The sequence below is a fragment of the Prenolepis imparis genome, unplaced genomic scaffold (genome assembly GCF_030444845.1).
Source record: "Prenolepis imparis isolate NDT839.2.m4 unplaced genomic scaffold, iyPreImpa1.0 SCAF_7, whole genome shotgun sequence".
In the NCBI taxonomy this organism is placed as follows: domain Eukaryota; kingdom Metazoa; phylum Arthropoda; class Insecta; order Hymenoptera; family Formicidae; genus Prenolepis; species Prenolepis imparis.
Genome location: NW_028141165.1, coordinates 12,469,349 through 12,493,945, shown reverse-complemented (window position 1 = coordinate 12,493,945; position 24,597 = coordinate 12,469,349). Strand labels below are relative to the sequence as shown.

The window sequence follows — 24,597 nt, the reverse complement described above, 5'->3', positions numbered from 1 at the left end:
TTTTTGCCATTACATTATGCAATATATTTTACGACTAATTACATACAATCATATTTCGCGAAGTGCAATTAGTCGACGCGTCGATTTTCCTTGCACGCGACGAACGTCACTCGGTTTTCTATTCCTCGTCCTTCCAATCGTGTTGATTCTTCAATTTACGCCAATGAAATATAAATCGAGGTTGGCATCAGTTTCGATTTATTAAATTTTCACGGTGCTTCTTCTTGTTCATGATTGCGCGGTATTTTATCAAACAACGATGCTATTGATGTAGAAGCGTAATATCATTACAATTAAAATAGTTAGACAATTTTTATACGATATTAAAACTTTTTTATACGATTTAAAAATATTTATAAAAAATATTTTATTTATAAGATTTAGCGTACATAATGCTTTTTTATATAGGATTAATTTTTAGTAGTCATATGCGGTATAGCATTATATATATCATCGAAAGTTTAGTGTATTATTTTTTTAATCCAGTCCTTGATAATTCTTTTATTCTTCTGACAATGGTCGACATCAAGACGCCATTTATTCGCTCGAAATAATGCGGTCGCAAATAAAATTGTATTGTTTTGTCTGTCATTGTTCTATACATTGTATTCATCATCATAAAGTATAGGGATGAAGAATCTGCAATTATCTCCCGCATATATCAAATTAAGACCTGAGCTTTCATAATCATTTTACAATAACTTGCATTTTTCTTGTACAAAGAAATTTATGTCGAATGTCTGCCACATCGTCGAGAGAGGAAGAGAGAAAGAGAGTTAATCAAATAAACGTGAGACTATATGCGTCTGGCTTCTGTCATGTTTTATGGAAACATTAATGCGTGCTTTAATATTTGTTATATTTATAATACTTCTTATTGTGTTTTTATAGAATACGTTTATGCAATTCATGCGAAGCCATTTTTCAGTTTTGCGCAAGATGCTAATTTTGCACCTATATGTGCTCTTATAAAATTTGTAACAATAAAACACAGATGTGTAACACAGAGATGTAAGAGATACATTGATTCTATTTTTAACATCAAGGCTGAATCTTCTTAATTCTTTCTATATTTTGCCTTTTTCTTGATATATCGATTGATAATTGATTATTCAATTAAGGTTATTCAAATATCGATGACAAGATGACAAGACTTCGCGCTCTCTTTCTCTCTTGTTCTGCATTTAGCAGAAAATAATAGAATTTTAATTGTAAGGTTGGCAGAAACATTTGAAATAATGTGAAAAAGAAAATTGAGAGAAACGCAATTTCTTTCGTGCGTCGTATGTCCGATCAAATTTTCGCTAAAGAAATATTTACTTCAATTTGTTTGAAGAATCTGCAAGTGAGAAAAAAAAGAGAGAGAAAGAGAAAAAAAACATAAGGATTTTGTTGAGATGGGATTAGGGAGAGAGCTTCTATCATTGTTAGATAGTCGATGGAGGGAATATATATACGCAATACACACACACATACACACAACCGTCCGATTTTGTTCGTCAAAAATGACCGTAGACTTTGTAGCATGATGCGCGCAGCTATACCGGGTATAAGCAACAGACGCCGGCATGGCAAGAGTCAGTTTGCGTCCGGCACGCGACCGACGAGGTTCGTAACTTTTCTTCGTAAAGTAAGATTAGCTTCGAAGTGTATCGACGTGTTTCTTTGGCCTTGTGACACGGGATAACCGTATCAGGATGATGCAAAACGTCGATTTTGTGCGAACGGCGCTCGTTTAATTCGCGATTAAAGATTGATCGGGATATGTGTCGTGTGCAGAGAGCGATTCTCGCTCTCGATTCGCGCATATGAACTTGGACATTCGCTTGCACGTGACGTGAGCGGTGCTACAATATCGACGTATTAAGGTTTAAACGTTTAACAACTTAATGACAAACTATCGTTGGATGTATGACGGGTTCGCGCACGAGATCTCGAGTCGTATCGCAAGTGCGGAGTGATGAATCTAGCCGTAATGCGCCTCGATTGAATGCGAAAGATTCGAGCAAAATTTCATTAGGTAATTTCGTGTCGTGTGCGTCGTGAGTGCGTGTACATCAAAGTTGCATTATTTAAAAAAAAGTATTTCGAGCACCAAAAATTTTTATGAAAGAAAGTATGCGTATAAAGGAAATATGACCACGAGAACACGTATTTAATGTTCTAGTATTTAAAGAAGCCAAGCGCATTCAATTCTTTTACGTCAAAGGCAACGTTGAAAAAGCGTATTGGGAGAATGAAAAATATTTGTCGATGGGATAGAACGTGAAAAAATAACAGATGTTGGAGAAAAAAGACATTTTTTTTTATTAAAAGCAGCCTGGGATACTTCCATCTTGTGTATTGACTTTGTCAGCTTTCTATATCCATTCAAACATTTATTGTAACCGAATTGTAATTTATATCTATATCGCGTCAATACGTATATCAGTGAGCAGATTGTCGACTATATGATTGCATTTCCTGTTGCGAAACATAGAATCATTCCTACGACGAACACTCTTACAACTATTTTCTACTGCTAAAAAATATTCAATTATGTGCGCGTCGTATGTGTGAAAAGGAAAATCGTTGATAGAATCTCTATTTGAAAAAATAATGATAAATGATGAGTCGCATACGCGACCGGTTATCACCGGTATTGATTTTGATAAATCGATTTTATATCGTAATAATCAATTTCATTGATTGATATCCGCGCTAGACTTGGCTATCATTGAATTTGGAACTTCATTGAATTTGGCGTCGCCACGTATAGTGCATCTGTAATAAACTTAGGTCTACAGGATACGTGTAATTGAGCTCGATAAATAAGTTACAGCAATCTCCCGATACGGAACGAAAATATTATACAGAATTATAAGGGGTAGTTTAACTTGTGTTATGAACGGAAAGGACGCTGACTCCGTAAATTTTTCGGGATCACTTTTTAATTCTATCTTCTTTGATTTGTAAAAATCCTTTTATATCTCTTTCTTATTATATCTCTTTCTTAAAGGATTATTAGATCTTAAAAGATAAATTATAATTATAACATCTTGAAATTACTATAAGAATAACAGCTACACAGAGAGAATTTTCTCTTAGAATTTACCCTGAAAATCATGGTAATCGTGGGACAAAATATGGTATGGAAAGAATTTTATGAAAATTTCTCTGATTAATATTAATCACAATAAACATAATAATATCTACACGTTAAAATATAAAACATGTTCGAGTAATTTTACCATGCAGTTGATAGAATCTTTTATTGTGACAGATATTATTTTTATTGTGATAAATATTAATCAGAGAAATTCTCATAAAATTCTTTCCATACCATATTGTCCCATGATTACCATGATTTTCAGGATAAATTCTGAGAGAAAATTCTCTCCGTGTATAAATAATATTAAATATTACATCAATGAGAATGAAACGCGAAAGAATCAAAACGATAACTTTGAAAATTTTCGTTTTATATGCAGAATTGAATTGTATATAAATTCAAGATTCTTCATTTATGCACTCTTTTAACGCGCTTTTAATTTTAATATACCGTGTTTTATATTTTTCATTTGCATCATTTATCCGTCAAGGGATCGAGCGATTAATTTCTCGCGACCTTTCTAGCATCATTACATATTTACTCTAGACAGGGCGTGTCTTCTCTTATTCTTTCACAATGCATCGACTATTTTCTCCAATGTGCTATTTGCGTACTTTCTTTCTGTTCTCTTTAATCTTTAGTTACATTTTATAGGAAGCACGTCAATTTTATTGTACCGAGCGCAAACTTTCGTATTACGATAATTAGCGTATCACATTAACAACTGAGATTTTTATTTTGGAAAACGATATTTAATAACGTCTTCTTATATAATAATTTTAAATATATAATTTTAGATAGTCTAAAAATGTGCAGAGAGAGAGAGAAAGAAATAAAGAGAGAAAGAGAGAGAGAGAGAGAGAGAGAGAGAGCGTGAGAGTAAGATATTTTCTACTATACAAAATATTTTCAGTATAAAATGGTCATACAAAATCATATTTTTATCTTTTAAAAGAACATGATGGCAATGATAGAACCATTACTGAGAAAATGTTCGACATCATTCGCATCTCCAAGTTAATTCATTTCTCTTCTCCTCTCTCTCTCTCTTTTTCCTTTTTGCTCTTTTAAGTAAGTACTTCATATCTTTCGAGAGTTTTCAATTAAAGTGAATCAGAATATCTAATTAACGAATTTCTCTGTTAATCACATCAGAGATAAAAGATGGAGATAAAATATAAGAAGATGACTGGAGATAACTAAATTGTCTCGTGTTATCCTGTCATATCTAGTTTTGAGTAACGTGATGAAAATAATAAACGAAAAAAAAGAAATAATCGGAAGATTTACAATAAATTCTTTTACAATAAAAATGTAATAATTATGTTTCCGTCTTCTGAAAAGCTCATATATATAATCTGATACTAATGCAGCCTTTGTTAGACTAATAAGAGGAATCGATCTCGTCAGTTAGGACTCGGTTAAGTTAACTCCAAGCGAATTAATCGTCCGGCGAGACGCGAGAGAGAACCCAGGCCGTAACAAACTGTCGCCTACTTCAAAGATAACGTCGCGTATTCTCGTTACGGGAACTTTACAGATTCCATTAAGACTTGGGCGCGCGTCTTGCTCGATGTTCCCGTGTCGCTTCATGAATGATGCATTCCCATCTTGACATTGCATCCGTTTCCCGCTCTGTTTATTCGACGGTGGTATCGCGGCAATATCGGTGACCGTTTGCTCTCTCGATTTCTCGGAATCCTTGGTAAGGAGCATGCGGGAAACAAATTTTTCGAATAGCCGCTGGTATTTCAATCTCTCTTGCTTCAGAAGACTCGCAATCTCTGAAAGACCGCTGTGGACATTTTAAATTGGCTAGGAAAGCACGCCCTGGAAGTTTCGCGACTCAAATGCGTTGTGTAATGATCATAAGATGTTTATATCTCGATTAATTCAGGAATCGCGAATTAATTGGCACGACCTTTGTTGCGAAGAGTAAGTCGACCGTTTTGAATTATTGCGTTTTTTATAATATTACGTTTATTTATTTGTAGTACTAAATTTGATACATTTGTAGGTTTATTTCAAATTTTATTACCGTAATAAGAAAGATTCCTCATCTAATTAATTGAAAGCCTGACTCAGATAGAAACTTGGGTTCTAGCAGAATAGTTTATACTAGCTTATACTTACATTTAGTAAATAACGGCCGGCATTTTTACGCAACTGCTGAGATGCGACCTAAAGCATTAAATTGTCGAGTTATATAAAATACTGAAATTCTTTTGATACGATATTTTACGACACGGAGATAATACTACTTGTTCATAAAACTGTGATATGTGCTACATTTCTCTTTACGATGTGAGCCGTAATATAAAGTATTATTTTCTTACTCGATGTAATGGTCTTTTACAAACAATGTCGTAAAGATTGAATCTTCTGAAGAACGGCCTTTCGCGCGGTCTTTTTCCTACCGAAGAGCCATGTTCGTTTTTATGATAATAATACAAACCATTAAAGATATATCTTTGAAAGAATTTCTAGAAGACATTTATGTATAAATGGATCGATTGCAAAGAGACTGTAACGGCAAGACAATTCGTAAAAGTTTTAACGAAGGGAGCGCAATTACTTTTATTTTATAATTTCGTGATCGTAAATATCGTATAAACAAGTTGATTCATCCGTCGATCAATAATGTCGTATACCCGATGCGATCCAACTGCTACAGCAGCAGTAGTCAGAAATTAGAATGAACAATCTATTAGCAACATCCGAGCCCGAAAAGTGTTATGCAACCACGATGTAAACGCACTTCACGCACATCTTCGATAAATAACGGTCAGAGGTAGTCTATTCCGGTTCAGATGTTACTGTGACGAGAGAGAGAGAAAGAGATAAACGGAAACTTATAAATACCGGTGGAAGTTGGATGGGGGGAAGCAACGGACGTTTCTCAAAATGAATGAGTACGCCCTCGTTATATCTCACCCAGAAGTCGCGCCCAGACTGGCGCGAAGGGACTCGGGAACCATGAAAGTAACTCTTCCGTTGACCTCGTTCAGGAGGCACAGCGGATGCGTCTCCACGCTTTCACGAGCTAAGCCGCATCCGAAATTGGTGTACGTCGCAGTCCCGTAAGTTTTCCGCAATCCTTTTATTGTTAACAATTCTAATTTGCGGCTCTCGCGGAGTAAAGAAAGTACCGAAATCTGTGTAAACAGATTTATTATTCGAAATAATAATAGTGTCGGTATACCGTAAATTGAAGATGTTTTACACGTTCAAAGCGTTTTGTCTGATGTGAAAGGAAAGATGCATTAGGAAATGGGGATAATTGACAGCGGCTGATAATTCAGCAATCACGGTTATACGCGGATGCCATAAAAGCAGACATTACCTCAATGCAATTACCTTAATGCATTCATGCGATAGGACGAACACTGGCATTTACTAGTTATCATAAAACGAATTTTCATTGTGTGTATATGTGTACATATATTTGTTATTATAAGAACTATTTATATTAATTTCAAGTGGCTAAATAACTTTTTCTTACTCTGACGAAAAGTTTATTCCAACATGATTTTTCTATGTTCTTTATTGTACTCATTTGTCTTAATGAAATGCAGAGAATTTTCGAGGAGCGTTAATTTATGTCTCTCGATATTATCTATCGGCCAATGAAAAATACGCGGCATTGTTAAACCGCGACGGGAAATTCGTCATTTATTGCTACTTTTCAACCGCGTGAAACGCGACAGGAAATGAACTCGCATTCCGCAATCGATAACCAGACCGTCAACTATCACGGGCCACGCGGATGATCCGAAGAAGAAGCGCGCACGCGTGTGCATGTGTACAATTTATGTAATGCGTTTATATGAACGATGCACTCGTGCATGTAACGCACAATTGACGCCGATGCGCGCAGGTGGAGCGATATGAATTAACCGGTATGCGGTACCAATTAGGAATTTCGGTAAACAATCAATAGCACTATTACGGTCGTTAAATTGCACGTCGAAATGCATGATTAATCATTAGTCAATACACGCGATCAATTAATGAGGGACGTGTTCGTCGAGGTGCAACAAGACGTAATCGATACAGACTCATAAAACGATAGCCGGATCCGACTGTCAATCGAACTCGAAACAGTTCAGTTCAACTATGCAATTCCTTTGCCGTTGGATCTTAGCTTTCATCCCCTTTCCCCCCAGATATCTGCAAACGCATTGGATTTAATTAATTTTAATCATATCAGCTGTCAGTTGATAAATGGATAATAAATTGTAAGTTTATAATTATACCCTTATTTAATTACACTCTATTTTGATCAATCAATTATGATAGATCTGTATGATAAAAAATTTTAAATATATTTACCGAGATATAATAATATATACACTCGTTTTTATACGTTTGAAGATTAATCATAGCTTACTCGGCGGATTGGTTCATGCGTATGACATCTATCAAATGCGTGCAAATTCGCCAATCGATGGATCGCATACAATGCTTGCTTGCAAACACGGTTTTCCGATAAACAACGAAACAGCTTTTAGGTAGGAATAAAAATAATTTTTTCTGCAAACGAATTTTTTTACAAACCCCAAACTGGCAAAAATGGATTGTGCAATGTCAGTTGCCATTTTTGCAAATTAAACCAATAAATTGTTTAGATTTTTAAGGGTTCTTATCTCGTATTACATTACGTCGAACGTTACGTGTGATCGTTAAAATTTGCTGTCAATCTCTAACATCGTATATTTCGAGCTCAAGCTTGTAACGATATTTTACATGTATATATATTATATATAATAAAAAAGCGTAGCTTAGTGAAGCGCGTGTCAGAGATTTTTCCAAGCAAATAGGCGCGGCCTAGGAATCGCGGAAGCGACTATTAATGACATTTATATTTCAGCAACAAATATTAGCTGTCTAGGCTTGGTCCTATCATGTACAAACAAAACGCGCCTCGTCTCGTCGCGTGCCTCAAGCTGGAGAAACAAATCTTTTCGCTCGCTTCCGTAAATCGTAAATACGCGAGCGATTGTTCTGCGATACATTCTATTTATCAATTGCATTCATAATCAGTTTGCGCGAGCTACAACCGCGACCGCTATCATCAACAATGTCGGGCTATTACTCACTGAATGGCAAGGTTACGAGATTAATCATAGTTTACATAATACGGCGTAATATTGTTATCGGATAGGAAAACGTCGTGGATATATAAACGCGCTCACAATATTCTCTCATAAAGTAAACGAAAAAAATTTAATTAAATGACGGAAGCATTATTGCAGGCGGACTACCGTGACCACGGTAACTACTTGCTTCCGACTTTATAGATTCTTTCAAAATATGCAATTTTTTTCATGACAATGTTATAAATGCAACGGCGCGTGTCAAAGTACACCAGAGCTATTTTATTTTCGTTTAAACTGTGTTCGCGTTTCAAGAGTTTGATCGAATCGATTTTCTCTAAAGAAAAATTGAATTTACGTCTATAAATATCTAATCATATGACACGTCTCTTTTTATAACTTTCGCACTTTTTTTTTATTCAGATAAAGTTTGCTTTAAATTATCAAAAATTATATTCTATACTCTATAGAATTTACCGAGGGGTTGGTCACTAATGGTTATAGTGTACAAAAATTACCCTTGATACGGATTACCTTTAAATTACCTCAGATTACTTAAGATTACCTAATATTACCTCAGATTACTTTAAGATTACCTAATACAAATTATGCCCATCATACTTAGAATTTAGAATGATATCTTTTTCGATTTTATATTCCCTTTTTTTAATTTAAAATTATTCTTAAAGAATTTTTTTTAATATATATTTTAATTGATTTGTTGTAAACAGTAAAAATTTTTTCCTATTTTAAAACATTTAAAAAAATTTTTTTGATATATTTTTAAAATATTTTAAAAAATGTTGGGAATGAAAATTTAATTTTTGTTACTGTTAGTTGTTTTCTTTGCAATACATCCATAAAAATAAAGTGCGGCAAAAATGAAAATAATACCGGAATTACCGGCAGAATATTCAATACATGAAAATTGTAATATAGGTTTTGTTTTACCGTTAAGTGACGATGGCTTATCAAAAGTTGTAGATAAGAATGCATTTCGCAATTTTTAAATGCTCGTGTGTTCGTGGCCTGAGAGAGAAAGACGTGGTACCGCGAAAACCTAACCACGATAATTCTTAAATTATAAAAAAGCGTTTTTACGAAGCGTCGACTCTAAAAATCGATATTATTGTAAATGTATATTATTGTAAAAAGATACAATTCATCAATTCACTAAGTTCAAAAATTAAAGATTACCTTAGATTACCTACAGATTATTTGATATTACCCTTAGATTACTTAGATTTCCTATTAAATTATCCAAGATTACCTGAGAATGCTAAAGATTATTTAGAATTACCAAAAATTACCTTGGATTGCGCAAAATTTCCTTTGGATTGCCGCTGAATTACCTAGCCCTTGTACAAAAATCACCTCAGTGACCAACCCCTCGGAATTTACAGAAATGCATAAAGATTGTACACGAAGGGTTATTGTTAATCAATTGAACATGAAAATATTAAATTCTCTTGAAAATAATATCAAAGTCGGTTTACGCATATATGAAATAAATAAGAGTACAGAAGAAAATTTTCAAGTATGAAATTTTCGCTCCAGTTAATAATTCTCCCAAGCCTTAATTAGATATATTTATGACGTAACGTGAGCCAAAAAAGGATACAACCCAACGTCTCTTGGCATCGTAAGGAGATGCTTGCCATCGTTAGTATAACGAGGAAGATTTTACCACGCATTTTGCGCTTCATCTAGATTTAGCCTTGCCGACAAATTTTTTTTCCACCTGCAACATGTTGAGCATATCCGGCGGTTGTGATATCCCGCATAATAAATTTCTTTTCGATTTGAATTTTAAATCTTAAGTACCGTAATATATATAATACTGAAAACAAATTATTTTTATATTAATGTGTAATTAATTTATTTTAAAATTATAATATAAAAATAATTACATATGGGGAAGTTTGATTCTATTATTTAAGGCGTGGTATTAGTTTTTTCGAGTTGGTTTCCGAAATTTGATTAAAGTTCGAGATATATCGAATTGTTTCACGGAACAAAGGCACAACGTAAACGCGGAATCATTTCCAGGACGTTGAAAAATAGTGCATTCGTTTCGCGCTGCTTTATTGCGAAATGGGTCGCGTTCGTGTATCTCAGAGATATATTTATTATTGTAAAAGCGTTATTCCACTTATGTTTCTCAACTTCCAATGCATCTATTTTGGTTCGCGTTCGAGTCTGCATTTGTTGAAAACCTCGAATAGCTGCTTTCATTGAATCCCGATGAAAGTTGGACACGATAAAGTTAATCTCGGTCATTATTTCTGCGGTGAGAAGTGCATATATAAGTCAATAATACATTTCATTAAAAAATTTTAAAAAATTTAAGAGACAAGATATTAATTGAAACAATGAAAATCAACGCGTTTTATAAATTTATAAATATATCTTCGCATATAGATAGGTACGTTTCAGAGAAAAGCTTAATCAATTTTATTTATTACTTTATACAGTGCCAAGCATATGATACACATTTATAGACTATAGAAATTCATCAAGTTGTCCGGACTTGTTATCGATATATTTCAATGCGCGCGTGTTCCATTCATCATGCTCGAAATATCGAGGCTGTATTATATTATAGCCATATTCTTCGTCCTACGCGGTCATGAAGCGAAAGCCATATTTTGTATTTCCACGCGATGATCTAGGATGATGACATGGTGCGATTCATAAACCCATTTTATCGTATCAATCAGTCCAGGTGAAGGAAAATTCATTACGGTTTATATAAATTTCAACTGTGCAAGAATTGTTGGGGCGCGAAATTTCTCTCATCGTTGATATAAAATAAAATAAGAAAAAAAGATCGATACAAAGTTGTTCATCCCCCGTTTATCGGAAAGACAATTTTTCGCGCCGCGAGTTTTACGAGGTGAAAAATTTGTAGCTCGCTTCTCTAATGAGGGTTTAATTTCTCATTACAGTTTCGACGTGGAAAATGGCGCCTCGACATTGGACGGAGGCGCCGGCGGCGGTGGCGGTGCCTCGCCGAGCGCGGGGCTCGTTCTTCAGGCACTGCCCCAAAGAAGGGAGAGCTTCCTGTACCGAAGCGACAGCGACTTCGAGATGTCGCCGAAGTCGATGTCTCGAAACAGTTCCATCGCCAGCGAGAGGTAAGCAGCCTTATTTTTCAATGGATATCTATCTCTATCCCCGCGCGTGCGATACGGTGTTACGGCGTTATAAATCGATTATCACTAAATCGATCGGGCTTATGTGAGTAACGCCAAGATAGCGCGTATCGAAGGAAAGTTGCTTCGATATTACTCGGGTGAAAAATTTGTAATACCCATTTTAACCGCGCGTTAGAAGAGGATTTATTGATATTATAGTGAATATCGAGTTTGGAAAGGGAAAAGAGTCGAAAGTCACACATGATTTATGATGACGCGCCTCGGTTATTTATTTATTACGCGTGTGATCTTATTATAATGATATTTATCACGTTGCACTTGGATGCGCGTTTATAAGTTGACACATTAATCAAGTAGTTTTATGATTTATATTTTTCTTTTATCTCCGATCTGGCGAAAAATTTTATTCATGAGCTTCTCTGTTGGATGCTTCACTATACTTTGCTTCAAGTCGTAATAAATAATAATCGATACTTACGTGAGAATTATTTTACTAAACAAGTTTCTCCACACCTATTCTTTACGTAAACGAGAGAGGTACGAGAAAATTTATAAATCTCAGAATTTCATTTAAAACCCGTCTCGCTGAAAAGATTATGAACGTCGAAGCAGCGTTCACACGATTGTGAATACATAGCAAGTTAATATAATATTTCGTGTACAAAGAACCATTCTGCCTTATTTATTCATTTAAATCGCAATTTGAACTATTGATTTACAAGAATTGTTTGCTTAAATTCAAAATTACATTGTAATATACACATGTTTTATATAAAATTTCTATGCATGTACACATTACGGCACGTTCTTGTAATTTTACATTTTCGCGCCTGAAATTTCGGTTATTGAAAAAGATGTGTGAATCATGCGATACACAATTCTCTCTCATCTTGCTCTGATATTTATCATATCTGAACTTGTGGCAAGAGAAACAAGCTGGTGATCATTTTAGTACCAGTCTGTAGTATCGTTGGTGGTTGTGAGGACATTTTTGCGGCAACGAAGAGAACGCGTATCGATAATGCAGGTGCCTCTCTGAAGTTTCACTACGGTTAGAGCTGGTTGGAACTTTGGTAGAGAGATTGCTCGATGAATTTCCTGGTGGATAACACAGGAGATTCTTGTCAGTGGCGCCGGGATTACTTATCGCGGCAAGATACCACGTTCTATCTAGATGGGTATTAAGATGATTAATACGTTGCGTATCAATGCATACTAATTATGACACGTGTTTGACAAACTTGACTTTACAATTTTGCAACTAGTTAAGATGAACGATCTCTTCGTTGCCTGCAATTGGAATTTACCACTATAGTCCCACAACTGTACGCAAACAATCCATGATTCATCTTCGTGCTTCTATGTTGATAAATTTCCTAGCCTTTTGAAACGATGATGTTTATTGGTTTTTTTTCTTCATATCACTATTTCACTTGCATTCTATCGTCCACGACAAGATGATGCTTCTATGCTATCGAAAACGCGTTATAACTTTGTGATGATAATATAATATTAATTATTTATCAAAGCGATTATCCGTTTCTTCAATGCATGCAAGAGACTAATGTTACATTAGTCACTGTACAATATATATTTTTTGCAAAGTTTTAATCTGATATCCTACGATAATTCCATACTTATGCAATCTGTAGTTTAGAAGCATCACGCTATCATCTATTGTATTTAAGTGTTTTATCGTCGCTAGTGGATGTTGGGATGTGACGATATGATGTATGTGATCCTTGGGTTGCAGGTTCAAAGAGACAGAGCTTCCTGTCGAGCGAGCGTATGTACTCGATCCTATTATATAACTCATCTCGTTTTATTTTACATTCGGACTCTACACTAACAAAGTCGTTCAGTATCCTCCGTGCATAACGATCATCGCTGTAATACGACGATCAAATAATACTTGACTAATACGCAATTGGACAATCGGCTCGCTCCTCGATTAATTCTATATGCATGTTATACTTTATTCGTGTAGAGTTCTTATCATTATATTATGGGATTTTATGTTTAACATTCTTACGGATGTCGTCTATCTGTCGCTAAATTTAATTAATGCCAAACTTAATGCAATTTCTCTGTAGTATATAGTCACTTACTTAGAAACACGATTTTGCGCCACACTGTCATCAAAATTGCAGCTATAATTGTCTGTCAAAAGAAAGAGAGTTAAAAGTGTGAATTTTAAAAATTTAACTTGATAAGATGCGCGATCATTATTTTCAATTTGAGATTTCTGATTATGATTACTCTATTAAAGCTCATTGTCAGATTAGAAGAAATGGCAGAATTATGGCAATATAATCTATGCTTACGACTATATATCGAGACATATTATAATAATTTTTTATTGTTTCTAAATTATATTATCCATTTGAATATTTCCCCGATTATTTCTCGATAATCCATTAATTACGGGACCGAGTAAACTTCATTACAAGATCGCATCGATCACATATATACTGTAGCAAACACACACACACACATATATATACACTGCAGCAAACACAGCTTTAGAGCATAAGATCATGCGCTTATATATATATATATATATATATATATATATATATATTTAACAGCAACATTGTTTATAATATAACATACTCTATAATATAGCTACATTGCTAATATTTATAGCGTAGATTTGGCTAAAAATGGGAAAAATTCGTATTGAGTTTTTGTGCATCATATTTGAATCGCAAAAATATGATTAAAAAAGATTATATGTTGCGTATAATAATATTCTTTCGCTGCTAATATCGCAAAATTTTTTCATTTTAAAAGTTTCGAATATATCGCGAAATTATATGCAAAATTAGACGATACACTTGTCTATTATTCTTTGCCTGTAAATTTTTTATTTTATACGCGGTAAAACGAGCATCCTACGCGTGACTATAATACGATGTAACGTTTGCGAGCGCGATTATGGTAACCTTTCGTATTTTGTGAGTTAAGCATAAGTATTACTAACCGCATGCTGAACATAGTTGAACGTTGTCGAATAAATATGAATTCTTATTTTCAGGATATTTACCGATCAGTACAGGTAAGTTTGCATCACATCACGTAATTTAAGCGTATTCATTCGCGATGTCGTTACAAACTGTATGATTGGAAGAATGCGTGTCTCGTGCATTATCGTGATTAACGTTAAATCTATCAGAATATAATTGCATCAAATCTTCTATTTTACAAGAAAGAAATATTAACGAATTTTATCTATGCTCACCTCAGCGGAAAGATACGATTTGAGAGAATTAAAATTGCGGAAGCTTCTCGCACATCATAATGATAAGGAGCAAATGATAAATTGCGAATACGCCGATCTAATGGAAAAGCATTTTTTTATACAGTTACACAATAATAATAATAGGAAATTATTTCTCGACATAGCAAGATACGAACTGATAATGTTTTATGCAATTATATGTTTCTTTTCGCGATTACTATACAGCATGTATATCAGTTATCATTCTCCGTTGTGACGGTAGAGTTTCGCATGGATCTCATTTTACATTGGAATGAGTGCAACGCGAGTGCACAGAGAGGGACTGCAGACTATGCAAATATTTTTATCTAAAGTGGCGTTAACGCGCACGGATTGATAGCATAGGACGCAATTCACTTGCATCTGTCATGACACATAAACGCCTACCGTCTTCCAGAAACACTTGTACATATTTTACATTACACTAAAAATTTTATACTTTACATGATAATGTAAAAATATCTTTCCGTAAACGAAGATACATAATTAAATTATTAAATTTCTCTTCATCACACACAATATATTTGAAAAATATATCTCAATGAATCAATACAAATGAGATTGAAGCACACTTTTCCGATCTATTATTTTCCGGATCAATTGTTATATAAAGCAGAAACGGTAACTTGATAATAACTTTGCAGGATTAAAAATATTAAAATAGTAAAAAGTAAATTAAGAATTTAATTATTTAAGTCTTTTATTTGTTGCGAATGGAAGATTGCTAAACGCGGCCCGCGGAAATTGTGTCTGACAGGCTTGAAATTAGATTTTCCGATGAGCGCGGCGATTATTTCTGGCGTCACGACTCGATCACCGTTAACGACACTTCGTGGGCATGTGCTTGTACACGCGAGTAGTATATGTAACAACTTTAACTACTAGCTCCGTTTACGATCGCGTAGGAAAACACCGCTAGTCTTGCTGCACGAAAATACAATGAAACATTGCTCTTAGGGTTACGTCTCTTATAACAGTATATATATGTATAAACTTTGTCTTCTTCGATACATAACAACATACTTTCTTCCTCCGCGGAAATTTCGTCATTCATGGATATAACATATTCAAGATAATCGGATAAAGTACAGGAAAATTCATTTAATTATCAGCATAAATCGTTCGTAAGGTTGCCAGAGTAACGCGAGAACGATCTATCAAAGTCATGTGTTTCAAACCCTGTATATCTGGAGGACGTCCAATTTAAACTTCTCAGATTGAATGAAAATAGCTGAATGGCTCATCTCTAAGCGATGGAATTAATTCTCCAAATACGTCAGCGATCTCATTTGATAATTGTCTAGCAGAAATTTGTCACAATAGATCTGTTACGATCGTTCCTAATAAATTTTGCTTCATTGTTTGAGAGGTTGATACTGCTTGCGACAAGATTTCTACATTTGTAGAAAAAGAGAGAAACGTATAATTGGCCACATTGTGTTGCATGCGCACGGCTCAGTGCGACCCGTGACCTGTCCGACGATATATAAACTAGACAGACTGAATGCGCTTAATTATGGCATTCGTTAGCTTTCTACGCTGTTTTATCTTTTACGCGACACTACGAACTCAATAGAATTGTTTACTTGTTACGAACAATTTTGGACTGCAATCCTGTTATTCGTTGCTCCTTTATTCGAGAATTCTTTCCAATTAAATATACATTAATAATACATCCCAAAATATATTATTATTGCATATTAAAATGCCGAAGACATATTTAAATAAATGAATCAGAAATAGACTAAAAAATAAAATCAGAAATATTATTTATTTTTTTATTAATGCGCGCGTTTCTATATTTTATATTATTATATTTTTATATACACGATTTTATTCGACACGTTATTTATTCACTGTGCAATTGCGGAAATTGAGAGTGATCGTTCTACGAGCAGACAGCTGTTTTCGAAGGTTTCTGGTTACATAATTCTTGATAGCTTCACGCGAAGAAAAGAAAAACATTTGTACATGTAAAGAAGGGTATGTACATGTGTGATATATCTGCCGAATGCAAATTTCATCTAGCAAATCAATATTGATCGGCGCATAATATTAAGAGGCTTAGATAGCACAACCGTATCTTTTCAGTCTATGCATAGATAGGTCTATTTTTGTAATCTTTTACGTAATACTTGCTGTGATGAGAAAAAGAAAGATAGAATATGTAATTTTTGAAAGGTGCAAAGAGCGTCTTAGCATATGTAAATTGTTTGCGCATTTGTTTATACTTTAAGACACGTACGTAGAAAATGTAAAAGCAAAAGTATTATAACTTTTAACATGTTTTATATTCGTAAGGGTATGCAAATCTATTTATCCGCGTCTTAATTAAGAAATAATAATCTCTCTGCAAGAAATGCAACTTTAAAGAAAACTTGATTTACGTATAAAAAAAAACACAATATATATAGTATCTCTTTAATGTTCAAAGTTGTTGATAATTATAATCGTATTTACACGATGTTGTCCGATAAGTTTATCTTTTTATCTAAGCCAGAAAGATTAAATACACTTAGATGAATCTTAATGATTTCGTGATCATTAATAATGTCTCTTAACGTCGGAGAGGTACGCACAACACATCTGTGAATTCTTTTTGCAACAGAGAAAAACACTTTGCAGTGACTTGCACGATGTTCGACATACAATATCACGCGTTTGATCTCTCGCGAATGACGTATTGCGTAAGACGATAAAGGAAGTATTTTTTCCCTAATAAAACGTAAAGCGTTTTATTATTTAAATGTTTGTTATTAGACTCGAAATTTTGAGCATTCGAAATGACGTAGCGTGAAATATTATTGCAAAGTGATCAAAGCAATGACGTTCACAACGTTAACATCATTAGCATATTCTGAATCTCTTATAATAGTATGTATTCATTCGTTAAATATATATATGTATATTATTTAATATTTGTAAGATTAATTATCTTTAAAATCTCTTTTTTGCATCCAAAAAGTCGATGATCGAATCATCTTTAGCTCATTATCTTGAAATTCAATAGTAACATTAAACTTGATGAGACATTGCTCGGCCAAAATATTTGCTTTTATATTGCGCATAGATACCTTTTTAATATAATTTTCATATATCGCGAATTAAAATACATTGATCATCCGGCGAGTGTTTCGCTCAATATGCAGATTGAGCAGTCATAATTAAAATGGTTTGTCGGTTATGCATTGCGGTACCTGTTGTGATAATTACAACTGTAAAATCCACCGTAAATAGATGAAGAGGCATTGGAATGACGCATATATTCGAGGATCGCTAGTAAAAAGAGATTATAGCGATACGTGTTCCCATTGCTTTGAAATATTTTATAACTTTGAAATTCTCTGTCTCGTGTGAAATTAATAATCGTAGGGATTTTATATCGAATAACACACCTAAATAATATTTAACTGATGACGAGAGATGAATGCTCAAAGAATCTATAATTGTCTGGGATATCCTGTACACAGAGAGAATTTTCTCTTAGAATTTACCCTGAAAATCATGGTAATCGTGGGACAATATGGTATGGAAAGAATTTTATGAGAATTTCTCTGATTAATATTTATCACAATAAAAATAATAATATTTATCACAATAAAATATAAAATATGTTTGATTAATTTTACTATGCAGTTTAGTAAAATTAATCAAATATGTTTAATATTTTAGTGTGTAGATATTTTTATTGTAATAAATATTAATCAAAGAAATTCTAATAAAATTCTTTCCATACCATATTGTCCCACGATTTACCATGGATTTTCAGGGTAAATTCTAAGAGAAAATTCTCTCCGTGTATAAAACATGTGTTTCTCGGGAATATCAGCCTCCTTTTTTTTAAAAAACTTGAGGCCCTCGATATAATAGCAACTCTGCAACCATACCGGATGTACGTACGCGCGTGGCACGTAAAGCATTATATCCAAGTCTACCTTTATTCATTCGTTCTATCACTTGAAAGAGCGACGGCTCCATTCTCGTAGCCGGTCGCAAAGCGGAAGGGGACGACGGGGGTTGACGGGGAGCCCCGGGTTGCGCAGTGTTCACGCGCGCATGCTTCCCGCTCAAATCATCACCGTCGGGAAATCCCCCCACCTCACCATCCCCTGATCCGGGGGGAAATCTCTGCGAAACCAGAACACCCCGGCCAGTTCGACATCGCGGCAAACACGAGGTGTTCCACGACAATACAGGATCGACTCTCGCACGCGCGCGACGCGGTTTCTTCGCGAAAATTTCGCAGCTTTTTTCGCTTTCTTTTTTCTCTCTTTGGCATCCGAATTTGCCGGAAGTCTCGCGCGTATCGTTCCGCGAGAAAAGAAACAAAAGCCGGTTGCGCGCGTAAGAAGGTAAAGATCAAAGTTTCTCGAGAGCCGGAGAAAGGGAAAGTTTCCGGATGTGTTTTGTGCGAGACTCGCTGATAAACGGACTTTCCTCGCGAGGTTGCCTAACGCGGTCGGAGATTTGGATAATTTTAGAAACTGCGGCGAAGATTTTACAAGCGGTGCGCGTCGAAATTCCTACGTCTCTTTAAAGAAACGAACGTGGAGATACTAAATTTAGTAAAATTGAAATAATAAACTTCGAATTCTTATAATAATAAATCTGAACACACAAAATTTAATAGTTTTCAGCAAATTTTGATGAAAACTTTTCCTTTCTTTTCTCAATGTACTTGATTCTCTATTTTTTACAAAATATAAAAAAACTAATTATCATAATATAATTATAAATAAAATATTTAATGTATTATGCATTGAACAATATATTATCATAATTACATGGAAAAATACGTAAATACAATTTATATAATTCATGAGGAAGGTAAAAACCTCAGCAAGCACATAGATAAGTTTAATCAGTGAAAAGTGAGAATATATATATCTTATGGAATGTATATCGTCGGGCTTTAGTGTTGCTTCACTACACACGAAGACACATGTTCGTATTTAACCACGCTGTTGCGCGACACAAAACCGCGTGCGCGATATCGGCTTTTCATTAGACAAGTAATTGGGCAGTGGAAAAAAAAAGTATCACTGCTACTCCGGTTATTCCGGGGAGGAATTCGCGCACGATCGACTCCTCATTGGGCGATATCAAGAGTTTCAAATTGCCCTTTGAAGCTGGACAGCTCGCTTAACGAGATAGTCAGTCGCACACACGCGAAACTGTACGACAAGTTGCCGGGTCAATCGAAAGTTTCTCGCTGAAAACGGTGATGTTGTTTGTGCGTGACGCACGACGAAGAGAGAAATTCTGTCCGCGAACAAACAATAATTTTTCATCGATCGGCCCACCCCAAAATATGTGCGGATCCCTCCCTCTACGAAAGCGCCCCACGTTTACTTGACATTTCTTTAATTTTTGATTTGACATTTGTTTGAATGCAATTTATCATTATTTATCGCGTACGCGATCGCAGTATGTAGAAACAAGATTTCGTTATTTCGATGACACATATATGTTTTTATCAATTATCGATATGACGCCGCTGATTATAAGATATAAGAGATCTCGAGACGAGAAGATTTTACGCGTCATAAAGAATTGCGACGCGTGAACCCACTTTCGAAAATCTTGATTAATCCTTCGGCTGATTGTCCGTGACGCATAACATCGATTGATCGATAATGCTCCGATAATTTTGAGACATGCATATTTTTCTGTTAAAACGGGGAGGGGCATTAACATCGAGTGTTATAACGAAACGTCTGATTAGATCAAAATTTTCTGACAATATTTGTTACTACGTAGGTGAACCAAATTAATGCATGAATAATCTGATAAAGGGATAAAAACTAATTGAATCTAAACAGATGCTAGCTAATGCGATAGCATCTGCATTTAGATTGTTTTATCGTTCGATGTCTCCAGTGCATATGTGAGAGAAAAGGAAAAAGAAGCAGCACCACTCTCTCGGATTTCATGAAATAAAAGTTGCAAAACGTTATTATGTAACGATGACATTTCGGAGTATTTCGTTGGAATCTCGGTGGATTGCGCGTAATATAGCCCGCTATTGTGTTAATCCGATGCCGCATCTCGTATAGCTTTTGCGCGTCAGCGATATATATAATGTAGACTTTTCGAGATCCTCGCAGATATGATGAAGCAATCGCGCAAAATTATTACATTTTAAGCGACACCGCAGTTGCGAGTAATTAATATGACAAATCGTGGAAAAATGAGTTATGTGTTATCGGTAGTGTGACAGTAATTGTATTCATTCTGAGTGTTTTCCGCTCAGAGACCTATCTTTACGGGTTTGTAATTAAAGTTTCAAGAAACTTGAAAACATCGTGCATCATCGTTGTTACATTATTATCTGTAATGTGTTTACAAGTTTTCTATAAATATGCAAGAAGCGTATCGCCACGTCATTTTCTCATTTGAAAGATATATATACTTATACCTTTTCCTCTACGAAGATAAGATATCGAACGTTGATTGATTTCTAGATTTTTTAAACAGAGGTTTTTCGGAGAAAACCTGTGTGAGATGTGTCTATTTGATTGGTAAAAAAAGTAGTCGCGCGTGTGCTGAAACTTTTCCACATACTATTATTGGGATTATCGGAAATGCAGTCATCGACATTTCGAAGGGGTGTCAAGTACCTCTTTTGACCTCCACGCGAAAAGCTATTTGTATTCATGGATATGATTCGATGGTCGCGAAGGACTCATATATCGAGAGAGATTCCCTTCGAATATAGATTGAATATTACTTAGTGATATTACGCATCGCGTAAAGTTTTATTAACTGCTTTTATTGCAGAATCTTTTATTAAAGAAAAGATTAGATTTTTTATATAAATTTTATTTTCCTATTATATAAGAGTATCTTAAAAATATTTTTGCGAAATGTTTTTGAATTTATTTTTTAAACATTTGAACTTGATTGTTATTTTGCTCGTAAACATATGAGAAATTAATCCTCGATATTTTTATATTTATCCTTATCTTATCAGATTATTCTATAATCTATTCGGATTACTTAATACATTATCTATTTTTATTCGTAGTCTTATTGTAATATCAATGTGGCTATTTAAATTACAAAGTATATATATTTCTTTTGCGAAGTATATATCTTCAAGTGACACTGACCTTATATAGGTATGCATGAATCGAGATGCAATGAATTAAATGCAGTGAAGTCTAACGGACATAAAAGCGTTCTTTCAATCGTTTTTTTTGTTTTTTTTTTTTTTTATATTAGCCAAGGACAAATAGATATGACTTTAATAATACATTGTAAAACAAATATAGTAACGAGCTAATAAGAGGCGCAAAAAGCGGAATGCAAAAATTGTTTCTCACAAAAATTTAATTATGCACATAGAATTTGTTTTATGTGTATAATTAAATTTTTTATACAATTTTTTCGCGTTCCATTTCCTGCGCTTGGCTCTTATTAATTCGTACCGTATTTGTTTTAAATTTTACATTCTTTATATTGTTCTCTCCTTCAGTTACGCGTAAATCGGAGCATAAGAGAAGCGCGCCAATGTTAATAATGAAATACCAGATGAAACGTGCGAAATAACATTTTTCGTTGCGGACGTTTAACATTCTTTTGCCGACTCATTTCCGCATTATTGTCATTCGATCGCTATGCGGATGAAAGATTAACACTGCGGTCTTCTTAAATAAAACACACTGCATACTTTGTAACGGAAATATGTTTATATATTCATCGTTAGAGTGACACATTCAACGTCGCGTAAAATAACACTCCGAGTGCTGGTTTTCCTCGAGTAATAAGTCTCTGCTCGCGGCTAATATGCTAATTCATCGGCAAGAAGTCGTCGTCGGCGTATAATTATGTACGTTCAGCAACTTTAGCGCCCGGCCAATTTTCGCGTTACTTTTCCGCTTATCGCGAGAAAACGCGAGAAGATTGAGACGTCAAAAATATGTTGATTAATTTTCTTAATTTTCTCAATTTGATAGTAAACACGAAAATCTAAAGTAAAATGAATTTTATTAATTTATTTAGATATATTGTACTTAAAAACATTATATTAGATACTTTTATTGATTTTTCTTTTGCGTCGCGTAAGAAACGTTATATTTCATCCGATATGTCTCTCGCTAATCCGACTTTATTTATGAGATAGTTCGATATTTGCCTTCGCATTATCATACTCTCGATCGAACTGTTACGTCGTTTGTAACCTGGTCAAGGCGTTGCGCGCCAATTTTCCACTGCCAGCTTAATTTTCGAGATAAAGGGACTGTTGAGCCAAACGGCAGTGACGGGAGGATCTAGTCTAATTTGGATAAGTTGGCACTTGGTCTGGTTTATTGCCGTGCAGCCGATAGCATGGTTGATAAAACGGTTCGTCCATTGTTCCTTACGCAATACCGTTCGATAGTAGTCAACGCTCCGAGCAACAGTACATAATCTCTTATCGTTAAGTCTTTATTACTTGAAACGAAATACGAAAAAGGAATTTCATACTCATTTTTCGAAGAGAACTTATTTCTAAATTATACATAAATTCTTTGACAGATCGTGACACGTGATTGTAATTTTAATTTTTGCATAAATTAAACAAATGATATTTAAGAAGGAAATTGATGATCTCGCTTCATGCTTTTTTCTGAATAACCGTACATTTATGCTCGCGCAAATATATTACTATGACGCTACACGTCGATTATTATCGCTATTACGAGATCAACGGTACGGTATTACTTAATATAGCAACCTTGAGTGGTAATCTGTGCTCTAATCAGGGACTTACGTCGTATCACGAGTTATCTATGTAACGAGGTATAATAAAATAATACGTACATCACAGTATAACATGTGTTTTACTCTCGATTAAATTAAATTGAAATTTTAGTGAATTGACATTGATATTGATAATTAATAGTAGTTGATTAAATTGAAATTTTAGTGTAATTAAATTCCCTTTGCACGATAATGGGGTGTTTTGGCATAAGGACATATATCATTTCCGAATGATATTGGATAATAAATCATATGTGTTATAGAAGATATATATTTCTGCGTTATTATAATCTCACATAGAGCGAATCTCGCGTTAAATTTGATTACAGCAAGTTTCGAATAATAAAATTTTGACTCTTCGTTGCGTCACGGACATCTCATTCGATTTTAATTAGCAAAATTCGTTCGGAGTCTCGCAACCCGGGACCAAAACAATAGAGATGGACGAGATCGTACTTGGTCACTGATATCACGACACTTTCCTCGATATAGCGCATCATCGCTGCGATCCGAGTGACGTATTCGTGACCTTCCGAGTTTGTGTGGTCGCGGCGCATCTTTCAACCGCCTCTTCGTCCGCCTCCTCGATGGGTCCCTTTCCTCCGATCGGGTGAAACGGCCCGAAGATATTGAACAAAGGAGAGACGCGACGCGGCCTTGCCCTTTCGCGGCAACCCCCCATCGATCGCGTCGACATCCGTCCGTATAAATATGCGTCCCTTCCTTGGCCTTCCCTTACGTGGCGTAGGGGCATCATGAATCGTGTCCGCGCCTCGTCTGTGCGCGATGAAGAGACCTAGGATCCTACGGTCGCACGAATCGTAACGCAACGCAACGCGCAGTGCAAATATTGAAATCGGGGTTCGTGCGAGAATGGCGTTTGGCCGATCGATCGGGATGCGGAGCAACACGAGCAATGTGTAACGCCATGTCCGACTCCAGCGGCGGCTTGATAGAATTCGTCGGTTCGGCCGGCGGATTGAAGAGATGCGGGGGCGGTATGAGCTCGCCCTCTTTGAATGCCGGCATCGGGGCGACGGGCGGATTACCCAGGACCATGTCGACTTCCGCCCTGCGAGTTCGACCGCCCAGGAGGGCGCTCTTCTGGGAACAATGTTTCGACAAAAGAGACTTGTAAGTCCTCCCCTTGCGTTCGACCATCTCGATTTCTCCGGCGTCGAGTGAAAACAGAGGAATCTGTCTCGTAATGATTTCTTTTCTGTGTGT

General features: G+C 35.2%; 1 protein-coding gene across 12 annotated transcripts in view; it reads left to right on the top strand.

Moving 5' to 3' along the window:
- Dnc (phosphodiesterase dunce) overlaps nt 1-24,597 on the top strand; it is a 149,350-nt gene that overhangs the window by 74,225 nt on the left and 50,528 nt on the right. For 5 of the 12 annotated variants that reach the window (XM_083043049.1, XM_083043043.1, XM_083043040.1 and 2 more), the window contains 3 exons: nt 11,136-11,324; nt 13,099-13,131; nt 14,383-14,403. In XM_083043049.1, coding sequence (XP_082899175.1) covers nt 11,136-11,324; nt 13,099-13,131; nt 14,383-14,403 — 243 coding nt within the window. Of the gene's footprint in view, nt 1-1,574; nt 2,021-4,141; nt 6,172-11,135; nt 11,325-13,098; nt 13,132-14,382; nt 14,404-18,769; nt 18,978-21,622; nt 24,505-24,597 lie in introns of those variants that run through there. The other 7 variants (XM_083043048.1, XM_083043046.1, XM_083043042.1 and 4 more) reach the window with 7 other exon arrangements.